Genomic DNA, 15,264 nt, shown 5'->3' with positions numbered 1-15,264 from the left:
CCCAGCACTAAGGACCTGGCTCCAGCCCCCAGGCCGGGGCACTTCATTCCTTGGGGCCACCTGGGGTCCCCAAGTCTCCGGGCTGCACAAAACCCGTCTACAAGCCTCGCCTCCCACACCTGCTCCCAGGCCTGCGCGCTCCTGGAGTGGAGAGGAGACGATGGCTAACCCCACACAGGGAAGAGTCCGCCTGCGGCCAGGGGCCGGCGGTCGGCCCCGCAGTCAGCCCCTCCGCTGGAGAGCCGCTCCGCGTGACCCGGGGCCACGTGACCCGCGCGGGGCGGGACCGCCGCTACAGTTGCTGCAGCCGCGGCGGGAGGTGTCCGAGTAAGTGGGGAGCAGGGCTGGCGGGGACCCTCCTAACGGGTGGGCGCGGGCGGGGGGGTCGAGGCCCTGCCCCAGCTTCCGGTCCCCAGGAGCCGGGAGCCCAGCGAGCTGCCGGGACCCCCTTTCCCGGTGCAGCGCCGGAGGGGCGATGGGATCGCCATCGTTGTCGGGAAAATACTCCTGTATCCTTCGGGGGGCCCAGACGGCCACCTCCGCCTCCCACTCTGACTGATCGCAGTGAGGGGCGACTACATTGGCCCCGAGTGCACTGGGGGAAACTGAGGGTCCACAGAGCAAGGCCGGCCGGCGGGAGCACCCCTCTCCAGGGCTGCAGGGGAATACACCTCTCCAGGCAAACCCCATGGGTCTCACCTGCTAGAGTGGCCCAGTATGATCCCATGAATCCTCTACTGAGGAGGAGGCCGTGGGTACAGAATATCCAGCGTGTAGTGGTGAAGTGGGGAAAGAGGTCTGGGTCGAACTACTGTAGCCAACATATTGAATATTGTGTGGTTTACATCCATCCTTATTTAATATTCACCATCGTGAAATTTGTCGGGTAGGTCCTCTTGTCCCCATTTTCACGTACGAAGAAACAGGCTAGAACTTGAGTCCTTTGACCAAGGTCCTGTGGTTGGTAAATGGAGGAACTGAGATTAGAACCCCAGTCTGTCTCACAGCAGCGCCTCCTGGTGGGTGGTGGAGGCACTTGGCCCAGTTTATTAATTCCTCTGTTAAAGGAAAGTTGGGTTCTTCCTCTTCCTTGCTCAGACACCCAGGGGAGAGGTTGTTGCTGGGTGAGAAGGGCTTCTCCCCTCTCCCCAGCCACCTGCATCCCTTTCTCCCTCTCCCTTACCACTGATTCCTTTTGTCACCTGCCCCCTACAGGACAAGATGAAGCTCATCATCCTGGACCATTATTCTCAGGCCAGCGAGTGGGCAGCCAAATACATCAGGAATCGCATCATCCAGTTTAACCCAGGGCCAGACAAGTATTTCACCCTGGGACTTCCCACTGGTGCGTTGGGGGATGGAGAGGGTGCTGTGGATTGTCGGGGAGTGAGTGGACATTAGGGCTTTTAGGGGTCTGGGTACGTGGGCTCACTAAGCCAAAGGACTTACAGGGAGGGCTCTGAGGTCCTGGTGCAATGAGTGAACAGCCCTGCTTCCTGAAAATGCAAAACAAGAGGACACGGCTTCCTTTATAGTTTGGTTTAGATGCTGCCTGCTCCTGAAGAGTTCTGGAGTAGAAGGGATCTTGGTTAGGCAGGAAGATTTTTAGGCTCCATTCTAAGTCAGCCCTGTCCTCAACAGGCTGTCTCGGGAGTCTAGGAGTTCTTAACAGAATTAAATCCTAATGCCTTCAGGCATACATTTTATGTAATGAATGAACTTCTGTGCGTCTAGAGTGCTGTGAGCTGAGCACCATCCTTGGGAGAATTGAGAAGATCATCCACTCAAAACATTTTCTGTAAGGTTTAACTAGATACAGGACCTATGTGAAAAAGCTTTTTTTTTTCCCTAAAGTTTTAATTTATTTATTTGACACAGAGGGAGACAGCGAGAGAGGGAACCTAAGCAGGGGGAGTGGGAGAGGGAGAAGCAGGTTTTGCCCGGAGCAGGGAGCCCAGTGCGGGGCTGATCCTGGGATCATGACTTGAGCTGAAGGCAGACGCTCAACGCCCCAGTCTGTCTCTTATGAAAAAGTCAGCTTGTTGCCTTCATGGGAGGATATTTCTTTTACCCCAGCTCCTCAAGGCATATGTCCTGATTCTTTCTCTCCAAGTTTGGGGGGATTTGCCCCAGTGTCCCATTCACTAGAGCAGGGGCCTTCCAAGTTTTAATTGAACTTTTCCAAGTTTTTCTGTGAATGGTCACATCGTTAATATTTGATGCTTCTGTGGCCATACAGCCTCTGTCACAACTACGTAACTGTCCTTGTGGCTCAGAAGCAGCTGCAGACAACACATAAAACAATATGCCTGGCCATCTACCCATGAAACCTGATGGGCGCTGAAGTCTGAGTTCATATAATTCTCGCATGTCACAAAGTCACACTCTTTATAAACTTAAGAAGTGTAAAAACCATTCTTACTTGATGGGCTGTATAAAAACAGGCAGGCTGCCCGATGTGGCCTGTGGGATGAAGTTTGCGGGCCTCTGCACTAGAGGTTTGTGGGACCAGTATCTGCACGTATCTGCAAAACCACTAACAGCTCAGGCCCAGGATGGGCTGCACTAACATCCTGTTTTCTAACTGTGGAGCTTCTCTGGGTCAGAATCTCTGCTTCTGCTGAGATCCCTCCCAAATCCCCAATTCCCCGTCACCTGCACAGTCAGATCCTTGCTCCTCAGTCAGGCCTTCGGGGCCCTCTGAGACCTGGCCCCTTCCTGACTGTCCTTGAACCAGTACGGCATGTCCATCTGGGTTCCCTGGAACATGGCTTCCATTAGGGGAAACACCAGTCAGGGGCTCCGGGTGGAAAGCAAAGAAAGCAGCTCTGGCTGACATACGCAGAAGAGGAATTTATTGGCTAGATAATGGGGAGCTCACAGAATGAAGGGGAAAGCTGGAAGTTTGGAAAGTGGACATGACAAAGCTCGGGGAGTCCAGGGAGGCTGTGTGGCTCAGGCGTGGCTGAGGTCCGGGCACAGGGGCAGACTGGTGATGGGGGCAGGGAGGGAACTTTGACCCACGGGTGAATGCCCACCGTATGCCTAGCTCTTCTAGGTGCTGGGGATACGACAAACAAAAAAGACATAAACTCCCGCCTTCCTGAAGCTTAAATGATAGTAGGAGGGAGAGTTAATAAGCAAGTTACTTGACAAAATAGAGAGTATATTAGATGGCGATGAGTAAAGGAAGAAAATGAAGCAGGGAGTGCGGTGGGCTGGGGGCAGGGGGAGGGGGAGGACAGGGAGTGTCAAGGCAGGGGTGGGGCTTGGCAGTGTTACACAGGATGGCAGGGAAGGCCCCCCGAGAAGGCAACATCTGAGTAAAAGCCAGAAGAGGTGAGAGTCATGCAGGGACCTGAAGGAACAGCTGTTGAGGGCTGAGGTGGAATTGCCTGGAGCGGGATGAGAACGGGTGAGGGTGATGACCCAGGGCCACCTTACAGAGACTTTGTTAGGACCAGTTATTACCCAGTGAAATGAGAAGTCATTATTAGTAGGTTTTGAGAAGAGAGATCTGATTGGGGTGCGGCTTTTTTCTCTCCATCTTCTTTAAAAATTTTTAAATATTCACAAAAGCTAAAAGAATAGCACAGTGCCATTTTCCTGGGCTCACCCATTGCTAATATTTGTCACATTTACATACACACACACATTTTTTTTATGAGCCAGTGGAAAGTAAGCCCTAAACCTGACACTTGATCTCTAAATCTTTTGGCATCTGTCTCTTCAGAACATGGACATTCTCTTACCTAACTACAATAGTTATCATACCTATTAAAAAAGTCATTCCCGGGGCGCCTGGCTGGCTCAGTGGGTTAAGCCTCTGCCTTCGGCTCAGGTCATGATCTCAGGGTCCTGGGATCGAGCCCCGCATCGGGCTCTCTGCTCAGCAGTGAGCCTGCTTCCTCCTCTCTCTGCCTGCCTCTCTGCCTACTTGTGATCTCTGTCAAATAAATAAAATCTTTAAAAAAAAAAAAAAAAAGTCATTCCGTAATATCATCTGATATACAGATGCTAGTAACATTTTTTCCTCATTGTCCATATTTATCTTTTATAGTCCCCCCCCAATAATCCAGTGTCCAGACTTCATGCATATTTAGTTCTTTAATCTACAGAGGTCCTCCTGCTTTTTTCGTGTGCTTTATGACCTTGACTTTTTTGAGACTCAACTCACCGGAGTATGCTGCTCCTCAGGGAAGTCTTCCCTGAACCCACAGACTTAGCCTGGTCACAGCTGACATTACTGTTTCATGACCCAGTCCTAGCCAGTGAGCTCGTTCCAAATGGCTGCTGTGTCTCTCTGCCCTCTGTGTTCCCATCATGTGGCCCACTGCCTCCCATACGAGGTGCTCACGGAATAGGTCAGTGTGACATTTAATCGGGTTATTAATTCCAGTCATTCCAGTCAACAGTGTGCTGAGTGCTGGGATTCAGCAGCAGACCAGACAGACACAGCCCTGGCCTCCCGGAGCTTCCAGTCTAGTGGGAAGCTGGCCTTCAGCAGCACTGATGGGATGGCCATTAGGATTGGGGCACCGGGGGAGGACTTGAGATCTGCCAGGTTCTCCCTGTTGAGTAGCCCTCTTTCCTGGGAGTCCTCGGGAGCTGGGAGCCGAAGGGTGTTCATGGCTGTGGCCTCTCTCACAGGGAGCACCCCAATTGGCTGCTACAAGAAGCTCATTGAGTACTATAAGAATGGAGACCTGTCCTTCAGATATGTGAAGACCTTCAACATGGACGAGTATGTGGGTGAGTCTGTCTCTTTCCAGGTCTTCCCTGATTCCCGGAGAGGAATAGGGAGGTCTCCGGGAACCAGTGTTGTTTGGTGATAAGTTCAGTTAGCGAAAGCTCTCTCTTCCAGGCCTTGGTGTACTCAGCTATACAATGCTCTGAAGGCTGACCTCAGGTCGTAAGCATTACGTGATCTAACAGATACGGAAGCCTCTTGTACAGAGCAAGCGTTGTAAATATTAGACCTCCTCCCCAACTCCTTGCCATTTCTTTCTGTAACCAGTGATTACAGATGGGATCGTCCCTCAGTGTCTGTCTGGTTGCTGTCTCCAGTGTTCATCCTCCTGCTCCCCTTTATGCCAGGCACTGGGAGAGGAGGAGAGACTGGTGTCCCTTCCAGTGCTGGAAAGCTATACCTTGGTCTTCTGTCACTTCCACCTACCCGCTCCTCCCACCTGCCATCATTTTGTAAGGCTTCACTTTGAATGTTTTTGTTTTCAATTGTGGTAAATTTGCCATCCAGCCTGTTTCATATGTAGAGTTCAGCAGTGTTAAGTATATTCACAGTGTTGTGTAACCAATCTCCAGAACTTTTTCTTTCAAAACTATAATTTTTTTAATAATGTCCAGAAGTCTTCATCTTACAAAACTGAAACTTTCTACCGATTTGACACCAACTGCCCATGGCCCATGCTCCCAGCCCCTAGAAACCACCGTTTCAGTGCTTCTGTGAATTTCACTGCTCCAGATACTTCATTTAAGTGGAATCACAGAGTATTTGTCTTTTCGTGACTGTCTTATTTCACTCAACGAAATGTCCTCAAGGTTTGTCCTTGTAGTGTGTGTCAGAATTTCATTCCTTTTTACAGCTGACATTAAACATTCTTCATGTTTAATGAAACACTCACTCACTTGAAACTTTTTCTTCTTGGCTAAAAATTGTTTTGGGGAAGCCTTGAGATAATTGTCTCCAACCAGCTGGTATTGAAGTTGGGGTTCAGGCTGAGGGGTGTATCTGGGGATGAATGGTGGGATGGGAGGCACAGGGCAAGGGGTATGCTTACTTACTTTCCCAGATGGGCCAAGCTCTAACCCCAGGTTGTAGGCCTCCTCCAGAAACCCAGAGTGGCCCTGGCCTCCTGTCTACAGTTACTCCCTTGTGAAAAGGAGATGAAAATGAGGGGATTTCTTAGGCTCCCGGTGTACAGTCACTGTGGCCAAGTCCTGCCATCACAGGTGGTGGTGGTGGGTGGACACAGGGATCTCAGCCAATCATGGCTGATTGCGGACTGATGCCCCAGGGCCCCTGATGGGCATTCCTCTCAAAGTGTCTGGGGAGGTCTGAGGGCATCCTGGCGTCCGCCTTGGGAGGGTGGCCCTGCCTTAGCTGGGGCGTGACTAAGTGTCGCCATGGTCCCACAGGCCTTCCTCGAGACCACCCGGAGAGTTACCACTCCTTCATGTGGAACAACTTCTTCAAGCACATTGACATCCTCCCAGAAAACACCCACATTCTGGATGGGAATGCACCTGACCTGCAGGCTGAGTGTGACACCTTTGAAGAGAAGATCAGAGCTGCAGGGGGAATTGAGCTGTTCGTTGGAGGTGAGCTTGACACTTGGCGGCACATGTCCAGGGCAGGTGCAGGGTGCTGAGAACACGTGGAAGGACAGGACAGGACAGGACCCAGGCCTGTCTCCCACCAGCTTTCTCACTGCCCTAGTAAGAGCGGAAAGCATTTATTCCCCTGAGGAGGCAGGGAAGACATAGATAGGTGCCCTCTCTCCCTGCCTTGGCTGTGCTGTTTAGTGACCATGTGATCTTGGACATCTCTTTCTGCACTTCCGTGCCTTGGTGGTAAAGTGAGATGCTTGGATTGGGACTCTCAAGAGTCTATTCCCTAGTCCTAAGGTTTCATATGGATCAGTCCATGGGACTCACCTAAACAGTAAAAATCAGATTCCTATAGTTGGAGAAGATTCCTCACTCAGACCCCCCACACTATAGATAGCCACTGAACCCCAGAGAAGTTTTGTGACTTGCCCCAGGTTAGCTGGAGCAGTGGCAAGAAAGCAGGACACCCAAGGTGTCCCCTTGTCAGTTTGTGCTTTGTTCCTTCCCTGGGTGCTCCCTTATGTTTCCATCTGTTGCCACCTCTGGAGCCGCCCACAGGAGTATGGCTGCCTTTGACTACTCTAGACTTAATTCTTTAATTCAAGGTAGGAGGAAGAGGCTAAGAGCACTCATGTTCTAAGCCTTTATAAACTTTGCAACTCCTTGTCGAGTCAGTTTTGTTATTTGCTCTATCTCAGCAGCAGGCCCCCTAACTACTGGCAGGAGAGAGAAGTTACCCTTCAGTGACCTAGGGAAGCGGAAGCTATTTGGAGTACCTATTAGTTTTCTGAGGGGTATCACAAGGTGACCAGGACGTGTGGGTACCTCAAACAGAAACGGGCAGGAGGTGGAGAAAGGGGAGGATCTTATGCTTAAATGTACCTGCCCGGGGTGAGTGAGAAAAGAGCTAGGATTTTAAGGGTATTATACGCCCGAGGTGGGGCAGGGTAAATTGTCTGTTCTTGAACTCTTGGCTCCCTGGGACTGACAGAGCTGCCTTGGCCTTTTCTCCCTGGCAGGCATCGGCCCTGATGGACACATTGCCTTCAATGAACCGGGCTCCAGTCTGGTGTCCAGAACCCGTGTGAAGACTCTGGCCATGGACACCATCCTGGCCAATGCTAGGTTCTTTGATGGTGATCTCACCAAGGTGCCCACCATGGCCCTGACAGTGGGTGTGGGCACTCTCATGGATGCTAGAGAGGTAAGCGCACCTGGAAGCCCAGGCCTTCCTTGGGGGGTCGGACTTGACTTTTTGTTGCCAACTATACAGGTACCACCTGACTACACTGTTACTAAAAATATGGCTAAAATCCCAGCTGATCCTCACTGGTCCTCCCTCCTCTTTGGAGGCAACTGTTAGTCTGTTCTCAGCAGAACCCTTTCCACACTGGCTGCATGGGAGGCTGCAGGCTCCCTGGCCTCTGCTTATGCGCCCCTTTGGAGCTTCTCAAGGCAAAGAGGAGCCCAGCACTACTCAAATGTCTGAATAGGAATTTGCCTTTGCCCAGGCACGAGAGGGACTGCTGGTTCTCTGCAGGTGGTGGAGGTCACTGTTTGAAGGGGGCTCCCTCTGCTACTCCAGGATATTTTTGGTCATGGCCTTGTGCTCGAGGAGTCATAAATACGGAGAATTGTGATTTAAACCTAAGTGTCTAAATGCACTTTAGTGTGTTATTCCCTAGAAAGTTGGGTATCAATTTTCTGTGGTTCCAGTTTCTTTATTGTCTTTCACTAGAATTTTAAAAGCATTTACTCTTCCTTTCAGGGGTATATTCAGTGGGAAGCAGCTACTAACATTGTAGCTTGTTTCTTTGCCCAGATCTGTAAACAAGCATCTCCATATATGAAAAAAAGCTCCCTATTTCAAGAGAACTTTTGTGAAAAGAATGACATTACCAGCTTTCTCTTGGGTGACCTTGACCCAGTATCTCTGGCAGTTACTCTGCTGTGTTTGGCCTTACAGCTTAGAAACACTAGGGTGTGAGGGCTCTTCCCTGTCATGGGAGGATATTAGGATCTGGGGAAAGGATCTGGGTCTGGAAATCAGGACTTCTGGAATCCTGAACTAAAAGAGTTGCATTCTCTCTATACCTCTGGTTTCTCATCTTTTAAGAGAGAAACAGTAAATCCCATTCACAACTTCATGGTATAATCGAATTACAGTGAGAGGAGATTGAGAGAGCAGAGTTCCTTTACAATCACTTTCCAGCACTTATGTTCTTTATATTTTAACTGTTGGGGGAGTCTCAATTCATTTGAACATAAAACATCACCCCAACTCCTATCAGTCAAATACTTGACATTGAAAGTGACCAGATTAAGGGGCAGCCTTTGTGGGATCAAATGCCAGGGGCCACACATATAACCATTACTGTCACTTCTGTAGCCCCCAGCAGGTGGTGCAGGTTGGAACCCCTATTGTTCAGATTGCACTTGTGAAAACTCACCCAGCCTAGGACCCCTTGGGACTCAGTGTCCCAACTGCTGGGATAAGAGGCGTGGGCCTTTGCCTGGCATACGTGTTCGTAGCCATCATCAAAGGTACCAAGAGACACCACCACAGGGTGGCCTAGAGCACTGACTCCAGATCAGAACTGACTTAATTCCCTGGAGCGCATCTCCTCATCTTAGAACATGGGGATTGTGATGCTCCCAGCCTCCGGGGATCTGTGTGGGAAGGCGGACAGCAGTGAGCACAGCGTGCTGCAGGCAAACAACGTAAAATGGTCTATTAAAAACAACAGTGCTTACAGCCAGTTGTGGTGACAAGACCAAAACTCAGGTTTCTGGACTCTGGGTCCCAGTGCTCATTCTCCTCTGTCACAGGCTTGTTTTCTGACCCCCAGGTGATGATCCTCATCACAGGTGCTCACAAGGCCTTTGCCCTATACAAGGCCATCGAGGAGGGAGTGAGCCACATGTGGACCGTATCCGCCTTCCAGCAGCATCCCTGCACAGTGTTTGTGTGTGACGAGGACGCCACCCTGGAGCTGAAAGTGAAAACAGTCAAGTATTTCAAAGGTGAGGGGAGGCAAAAGGTAGGTATGGCAGTGGGTGGCCAAATTCGGGGTATGCCGGGCGTGAGAAGTGGACCTCATTTTCTTGCTCTGGCCATTTTCAGAGACAATTCTGATTTTAATAAAAACCGAACCTTAACGATCCCAGAATACAGTCATTGCTCTTCCATCCATGACTGCAAAGGTCTATTTCTGGAGGCCTGTTCGTTCTAAGGAGGCAAAAAGACAATGAAATGAAAAGTAGTCCGTGGGGTATGTGGTGATCTCTTGACAGGGTTATTGAAGCTCTGGGTTTGTTTTTTTTTTTTTTTTATCTTTCAAGGTCTCATACAGGCCTTTTCCCTCTAGGTAGGGCACTGAACTCTCATGAGGATCTCTTTCTCTTCTATTTTAAAAAGGACACACTGCAGGGCACCTGTGTGGCTCAGTCAGTTAAGTGTCTGCCTTTGGCTCAGGTCATGATCCCAGGGTGCTGGGCTCAAGCCCCAAGTTAGGCTCCCTGCTTGGTGGGGAGCCTGCTTCTCCCTTTCCCTCTGCTACTCCCCCTGCTTGTGCTCTCACTGCTAAATAAATAAAATCTTAAAAATACTTAAATCTTAAAAGTAAATAAATAAAAGAAAAAGGACACACTGCTTTAAGCCAACTTAGGGGAAAACCATCATTAACGAAGCAGGCAAATTAGGAATTTATGCTTTGGTGAAAAGATTAACCTTTCAGTAGCCAACACCTCTAAAGAATGAATTTACAGAAGGCTATGGATTCTAGCATTCATTGGGAATAATAAATTCTCTTCCTACTCTTAGTATTTTTATCATTTGGAGCCACAGAGAAAAGATGATTTTTAGTACTAGGACAAAATTTGGGAGCTCTGAGATTACTGTTCATAATCATGGAACTCTGCCTTTACCTGCATTAACTACTTTTGTTTTTAATTTTTCACAGGTTTAATGCTTGTTCATAACAAGTTGGTGGACCCCTTGTACAGTATCAAAGAGAAAGAAACAGAGAAAAACCAGTCTTCCGAGAAACCATACGGTGATTAGCCTGTGTTCATCCTAGCATTGAGTACCTCTTTAGGACAGAGCAATTCTGGAAATGGCCTTTAGGACAGAATTGTATTTCTTTAATCCAGTATGGTTACTCCAGATCAATGGGTACACTTACTGTTCTTGGCTGTGTAGCACAGAGCCCAGTCATGAGTGTAGCTACAGGGAGAAGGACTTGTTCTGTTAACTTACTTTAATTAGAAAAAAAAGTCTTAGAAAAATGTACTCCTTAATTTTGATGTCTGCCCTACAGAGATTACGGTTTTTTAGCTTTTGTTCTGCCTTTGGCACTGTTGTCCTGTACAACCACACTCCCATCAGGAATTTCTATCATTACGTACACTGATTGTCAACTAGGGGTAGTAGAGCCTTTGAAAGCCCTTTGTGTAGTAGGCCAACCTCTCATTTGAGAATCACTGTTCCAGATTAAGGAACAAACTCTCAACCTTCTGTTTAGTTATAAGTGCCATGAAAAGAAAATGATTCCTTACTTTCTTTCCATAGTTGTTGGGTTTTTTTTTTTTTCCTGCTCTCACAGTTGGCCTTTCCATGAACTTGGAGGACTCCTTGGGGAGGAGGACCTGGGTGGCTAGGGCCAAAGAGAAAGCTTTTGCTGATAAACTCAGAGCCTCAAGGGGCCTAACCACATCAAAATCCCCTCCCTCCGGGACCCTCTGGCACCTGGAGGAAGGTGGAAATCCTCTTCCCACCAGAGCCCCGTGTTTTTGTTCCAAGGTCTCACTGGGGCGACAGATCCTGCCACAGTGTCAGTGTGTTCAGCTAAGGAGATAGGGGCCAGGGCAACAGCTGTTAGGCCGAAGTTGTCACAACATGAGTGACATGTTCTCCTGCTGCCCTGAGAGGTGAGTGCCAAGACAGCATACCAAATGCTTCTAAAGTTGCCTAATAATAGCCTTTCCCCACTTAAAATACCCTGCCCTTCCAACCCGCTCAGGTTCCTGTGGCATGCTCTGCTGTTCCCAGAACATCGGGAAATACAGCCCTTTTGACCCTTTATCCTTCACCCCTTGTTCACAACATGAGTTTACTGCTCTGCCTTTTGACTCTCTTAAACCTTCGTGGAGTGGATGCTGCCTTCCCCTCCCTGTTTCTGTGCCTGTTTGAAGCTGCTGCTTCCTCTCTGGAAAGATCTTTCAGAGACCAGCTCAGGTCTCTCTTCAAGTGCTGTGTTTGGTACCAGTGTTTGGTCTTGAGCTTTTATACCTGATTGTGCTGTGATTCTGTCTTAGGCTAATGGATCAATGGACTTGTTTACAATGTGATATTTTCTATTAAATCCAGTATTTTCAAATAAAATGTGTCTTTGTGAAGTTGCACCCCTGGAAGTCAGAGGGTGGTTTGGGTTGATATTTACATATTTTGGGAACAGCTGGTGAGCAAAGCTTCACATTGACTCCTCACAGCAGCTCTAAAGGAAGGCACAATCACTGGCAACTGCTGACCTCTTCAGTCATCGGAGGGAAATAAAATAGTTCATAAAAATGAGGCACCCATGTAAAATGGGTGGGATGAGGGCATGAACACATGAGCAATAAATTGTGATGTTCTGGCTGTACCTGGGATCCAAACAAGGACATGGCTTCTAAAAAGAATAAGGAGATTTGTGATCAGGAGGGATATAAAAACCACAGGGTATGGAAATAGGTTTAGGTGGGATTTTTTCGTTAGAAAAGTAAATATGATGGAACATCTTGGGTCAGTATAACCAACTGAGGTACAGGTAGAAATTGGCAGAAGGGTTCAATTTTGTATTAGTTGTATTAAGAAATAATTTACATGCCCATAAAAGTCACCTATTTTGAATATAAACTCAATGATATTTAGTTAGTCTATGGAGCTGTGCAATTTCCTACCACGTCCTTTTCCATCCTCCCAAGAGCTCCCTATTCCTACCCCAGCCTTAGGTGACCACAGATCTGCTTTGTCTCTACAATTTATCCTTTCTGGATATTTCATATCGGTGGAATTCTACCGCATGGCATCTTGTGGGTCTGGCTTCTGTCACTCAGCATAATGTTTTTGATGCATAATGCGAATCTACTTAACATGTATGAGTATTCCCTTTTTATTGCTAAACAGTACTCTGTGGTACAGAAATACCATATTTTGTTAATCTGGTAAAGAAGGGATTACATTTTAAGTAGGTATGTTCTAGAAAATTATATTAGAATGAAATGAAAATATTCAGTCAGGATGGCTACATTGGAGATGCCTGTGTGAACTCGGGACTTTAAGAAAGATCTCTTTCCCAGGCCTGTGTTTCCCTGGTGGCCCAACAGCAGTGTAATCAGGCTACAACCAGTTTTTAGGCCAGTCAAGTGGGATGTACACTCCCCAGCTGACCGGGACTCTGGAAAACAGCTAATTGTATTTTGGTGGGTGGGAGGGATTACAGCAGGCCTAGAATACCTTGTTGCCAAAAAATAAGGGTGCTTTTAAAAAGGCTTGAGGCAGTATTGAAAGGACAAAGCAGCCAGTTTAATGGGGCTCCCCCTGGCCAGGTTGCAAAAATGGAGTCGGTAAGGAAATATTAAATACAGCTAAGTGGAACAAGTTGAATCTATAAAACCCCAAATCTGATACCCAAAGAGGAAAAAGGTACCATTGAGTATAAATGGTATTATATTTCAGGAAGATAGGAGTGAACGTGTTTAACGTTTTCTTGCAGTTCGGAAATGCCAGCAGTATGTTGACATAAATGGGTGTCATCTCTTCTATTTAATCTGCTTAGAAAGTAGACATAGATGCAAGGGCCTGGCCCACAGTTTCCCCCCAGATATATCAAAGGCTTACTCCCCTCCTTCCTTCAGGTCTTCGCTTCAATGTAATTTATCAGAGATCTTCCCTGACTCTTCAATATCAAGCAGCAATCCGGAGTCCCTACCCCTCATCCTGCTCTTTTACTACCTGATGTGTATTTTGTTCCCCACAAAATGAAAGGGACATGACGGCAGACTTTCACTACTGCTCTATCCCATCCCTCTCAGTGCCTTGATGTGTAGAAGGCACCTGTTCAATTTGTTCAACTATATGCCAAGAGAAATGACCATACACAATAACCAGGGGAAATAACAGCATACCGTATGATAAGAGATTAGTCAGCTGGCCTACTAAGGAGATCTAACTGTGCAATTTGATGCCTTACTCCTGGGAACCCCAGTCCTTACTGTGAGGAGGTGCTAGTGAAGCAGGGATACATTCCCAACAAATTTTACTGTGACAGAACACTGAGTTATGTAATAATAATAAACAGAACATAATCACTTGGGCTTTAAAGGAGGCCTCAACACCAGCTGGCAACCACATTATATTCCCCCCGCCTCGTTTGTTCAGTCTCTTCAAAGACTCATAAGGCCTCAAACCTCCACCTGCTCTTCTCCCAGCTTTTCTCTCAGCTATGACCTTGAAAATGGAAGCAATCAGGAAAAAAACTTCCACAAGCTTCACCATCACACACAGCCACCTGCGAGCCCTGCGTTCAGGCTTTGCCTTCTTCCTATGATTTGTTCTTTGTCTAGTCCCTCCACTTGTGCGCTAGACCCCACCTTCTCTTGCCTCCTTGAGGGCATTGTTCCAGCAAGATGCTTGCCAACCTGCAGCAACCAAAGCCAGCCTTAAAAACAAAACTTTTTTTTTTTTTTTTTTTGAGAGATTAAGCATGCACAAGACTGGGGGTTGGGCATGGAGGGGGAGAGAATCTTTTTTTTTTTTTTTTTTTAAGATTTTATTTAATTATTTGTCAGAGAGAGAGAGGGAGAGAGAGCAAGCACAGGCAGACAGAATGGCAGGCAGAGGCAGAGGGAGAAGCAGGCTCCCTGATGAGCAAGGAGCCCGATGCGGGACTCGATCCCAGAACGCTGGGATCATGACCTGAGCCGAAGGCAGCTGCTTAACCAACTGAGCCACCCAGGCGTCCCGGGGGAGAGAATCTTAAGGCAGCTCCACGCCCAGCACAGAGCCCAACACGGCTTGATCTCATGACCCTGAGATCATGACCTGAGCCTAAATCGAGTTGGGTGCTTAACAGATGGAGCCACCCAGGAGCCCCTAAAAACACAATTCTTCACCCCATTTGCCCCCTCCTATCATAGCCTTATTCTCTGATCCCATTTATTGCAAAGCCTCTGGAGTTACCTCTACTGGGGCTCTCTTCTCTCTCCCCCACTCTCTTCTGGTATTCCCATTATGCCTATGTCATACCTCTGTAATGGTCTCACAGTTCTTGGATATTCCATATGTTTTAAAAAACTATTTTTTTTTTCTCTTCAGATTTCAGTTTGCAACATTTTTCTTGACATATTTTCAAGCTCGCTGGGTCTTTCCTTAGGTGTTTTGAGACGACAGATGAGCCCCTCAAAGGCATTTGTTTCTCTTGTTTTTTGTTTTTAGCATTTTTTTTTTTTATTGTTAGAGTTTCTCTCTTTTGTGTACAGTACCCTTCGGTTCCTAAACGTTGTCCGTTTTTTCCATCAAGAGACCTCAGCATGTTGATCATGGTTACTTTCAATTCCCAGCCTGGTAACTAAAACCTCTGCCATATCTGAGTCTGTTTCTGATGCCTGCTTTGTTTCAGCAGCCTTTTTTCCCCTGCGTCTTAGCACCCTTGTATACCTTCTTTTGTTGGCTGGACATAATATATCTTGGGTAACAGGAACTGAGGTAAATGGGCCTTGAGTGTGAGGTTTTATGTTTACACGACTAGCAGCTAGGCTGTGTTCAATGTCTCCTATGTCAGAGGTTTCGATTTCCTTTGGTGTCCTTGTTTTTGTCTTCCCTTTCTGTGTTTGGGTTTCCCCAGAAACTCCTTGAAATAGAGTCTGTGTCTTGCA

General features: G+C 47.7%; 1 protein-coding gene across 1 annotated transcript; it reads left to right on the top strand.

Moving 5' to 3' along the window:
- The first annotated feature begins 292 nt into the window (after positions 1–292).
- Positions 293–14,043, top strand: LOC111156973 (glucosamine-6-phosphate deaminase 1). The gene is made up of 7 exons (XM_022518159.1): positions 293–327; positions 1,216–1,345; positions 4,651–4,752; positions 6,157–6,339; positions 7,368–7,552; positions 9,198–9,372; positions 10,311–14,043. The coding sequence occupies exons 2-7, from the start codon at positions 1,222–1,224 to the stop codon at positions 10,409–10,411; spliced, it is 870 nt and encodes a 289-aa protein (XP_022373867.1). The 5' UTR covers positions 293–327; positions 1,216–1,221; the 3' UTR covers positions 10,412–14,043.
- The last annotated feature ends 1,221 nt before the right edge of the window (positions 14,044–15,264 follow it).

This window comes from Enhydra lutris, unplaced genomic scaffold (assembly GCF_002288905.1).
Source record: "Enhydra lutris kenyoni isolate GAN:26980312 unplaced genomic scaffold, ASM228890v2 scaffoldscaffold50, whole genome shotgun sequence".
NCBI lineage: Eukaryota > Metazoa > Chordata > Mammalia > Carnivora > Mustelidae > Enhydra > Enhydra lutris.
The sequence above is the reverse complement of the archived record's forward strand: the minus strand, read 5'-3'. Positions and strand labels throughout refer to the sequence as shown.